The sequence below is a fragment of the Perkinsus marinus genome (genome assembly GCF_000006405.1).
Source record: "Perkinsus marinus ATCC 50983 genomic scaffold scf_1104296958712, whole genome shotgun sequence".
In the NCBI taxonomy this organism is placed as follows: Eukaryota; Perkinsozoa; order Perkinsida; family Perkinsidae; genus Perkinsus; species Perkinsus marinus.
The window spans coordinates 837720-838894 of NW_003206658.1; the positions used below are offsets into that span (position 1 = coordinate 837720).

At 43.1% G+C, this 1175-nt stretch overlaps 2 protein-coding genes across 2 annotated transcripts in view; one reads left to right on the top strand and one right to left on the bottom strand.

Annotated features, from left to right (window-relative positions):
* Nucleotides 1–20: 20 nt before the first annotated feature.
* Nucleotides 21–800, top strand: Pmar_PMAR011727 (chromodomain helicase dna binding protein, putative; the record flags this gene model as incomplete). Its single annotated transcript, XM_002773819.1, has 5 exons — nt 21–131; nt 178–309; nt 357–417; nt 462–598; nt 651–800. The coding sequence occupies 5 exons, from the start codon at nt 21–23 to the stop codon at nt 798–800; spliced, it is 591 nt and encodes a 196-aa protein (XP_002773865.1).
* Nucleotides 801–1016: 216 nt separating this feature from the next.
* Pmar_PMAR011728 (hypothetical protein) overlaps nt 1017–1175 on the bottom strand; it is a gene marked incomplete at both ends in the record, with an annotated part of 578 nt that continues 419 nt past the window's right edge. The window contains one exon of the mRNA XM_002773820.1: nt 1017–1133. Coding sequence (XP_002773866.1) covers nt 1017–1133 — 117 coding nt within the window. The remainder of the gene's footprint in view (nt 1134–1175) is intronic.

Here is a 1175-nt window from a genome sequence, read left to right on the forward strand (position 1 = left end):
CAGTGTTATTCAGTAGTATGATGCTTGGTACTCAGGATTTAGTGCCTGACCACTTGATTAAGGATTGGCGTCATTTTAATGATAGGGGAAGGAAGGCTCATCTTAAGACAGTCACTACTCGTCGTCCTACAGTAAAGAAATCAATGGACTACATCGATATACCACATTTACGTTTAGGATGTGTCAGAAGAGTGGTATTCCAAGAACATAGACGAGGTCCACGATGAGAACTCCAATGGTGATAGTAATGTAGAAGATGGTCATAAGTTGTATTACAAGCCCATTGGGGAGCAGCTTTTTGACTTTCAAGTAAGGCTTCCTCTACCTTTTGGTCCACTATCAGATAGTATCATTAGGTTGAGGGAATCCAATGGCTACTATACAACTGGGCTCAACATCGTGGATCTATACTAGCAGGTAGTCACTGCGAGTTGTTGTTATCGGTGTAAGGCGTTGATCAGATGAGATGGGCCTTGGTAAGACAGTCCAGAGCTCAGTTTTCATATCAGCTATACATGAGCTAACTGGAGGAGTGGGACCATGCCTTGTTGTTGCTCCTCTCTCTACTCTCACTCATTGGAAGAGGGAATTAGCCAAAGTAAGTACATCAATTCTAGTGTATACCTTATGGTGTAGCTTACCACTTTTAGTGGGCTCCTGCATTACGTACTGTAGTATTCCATGGCGCTCAAGAAGAGCGTCCTCTAATTCAAGATTATATGCTAAACTGGGTTAACTTGAATGATGGCCGTAGTATAAAGGAGAAGAATGTGGTTAAAGGAAAGATAGATTACAAGTAGAGCAATTCGTGTGGGCTCTGGGAATTGATCTCGATATCTGGTGCTCGTGAACAAGCCATGATACCGTTACACCACAAACTCATTCGAAACCAGATCAAAGTCATATTCGTTGATCCATCGTCCGCTTCTTCATGTAGGCCAAAATTTGATGTCATGGTTGCTTCCTACGAGACGGTCATCCAAACTCCATCCGCTTTCAATTGTTATCATTGGAGATTAGTCGTGATGGATGAGGGCCACAGGTAAGGCCCCTTCCGTAGGGATTATCATCAACAACATCATTATGGCCAACTTCCTAGGCTTAAGGGAGTCGATAGTTTGGCCAAGCAAGTCCTATGTAATCGTACCAAGATGAATGTGGACCATCATCTGCTC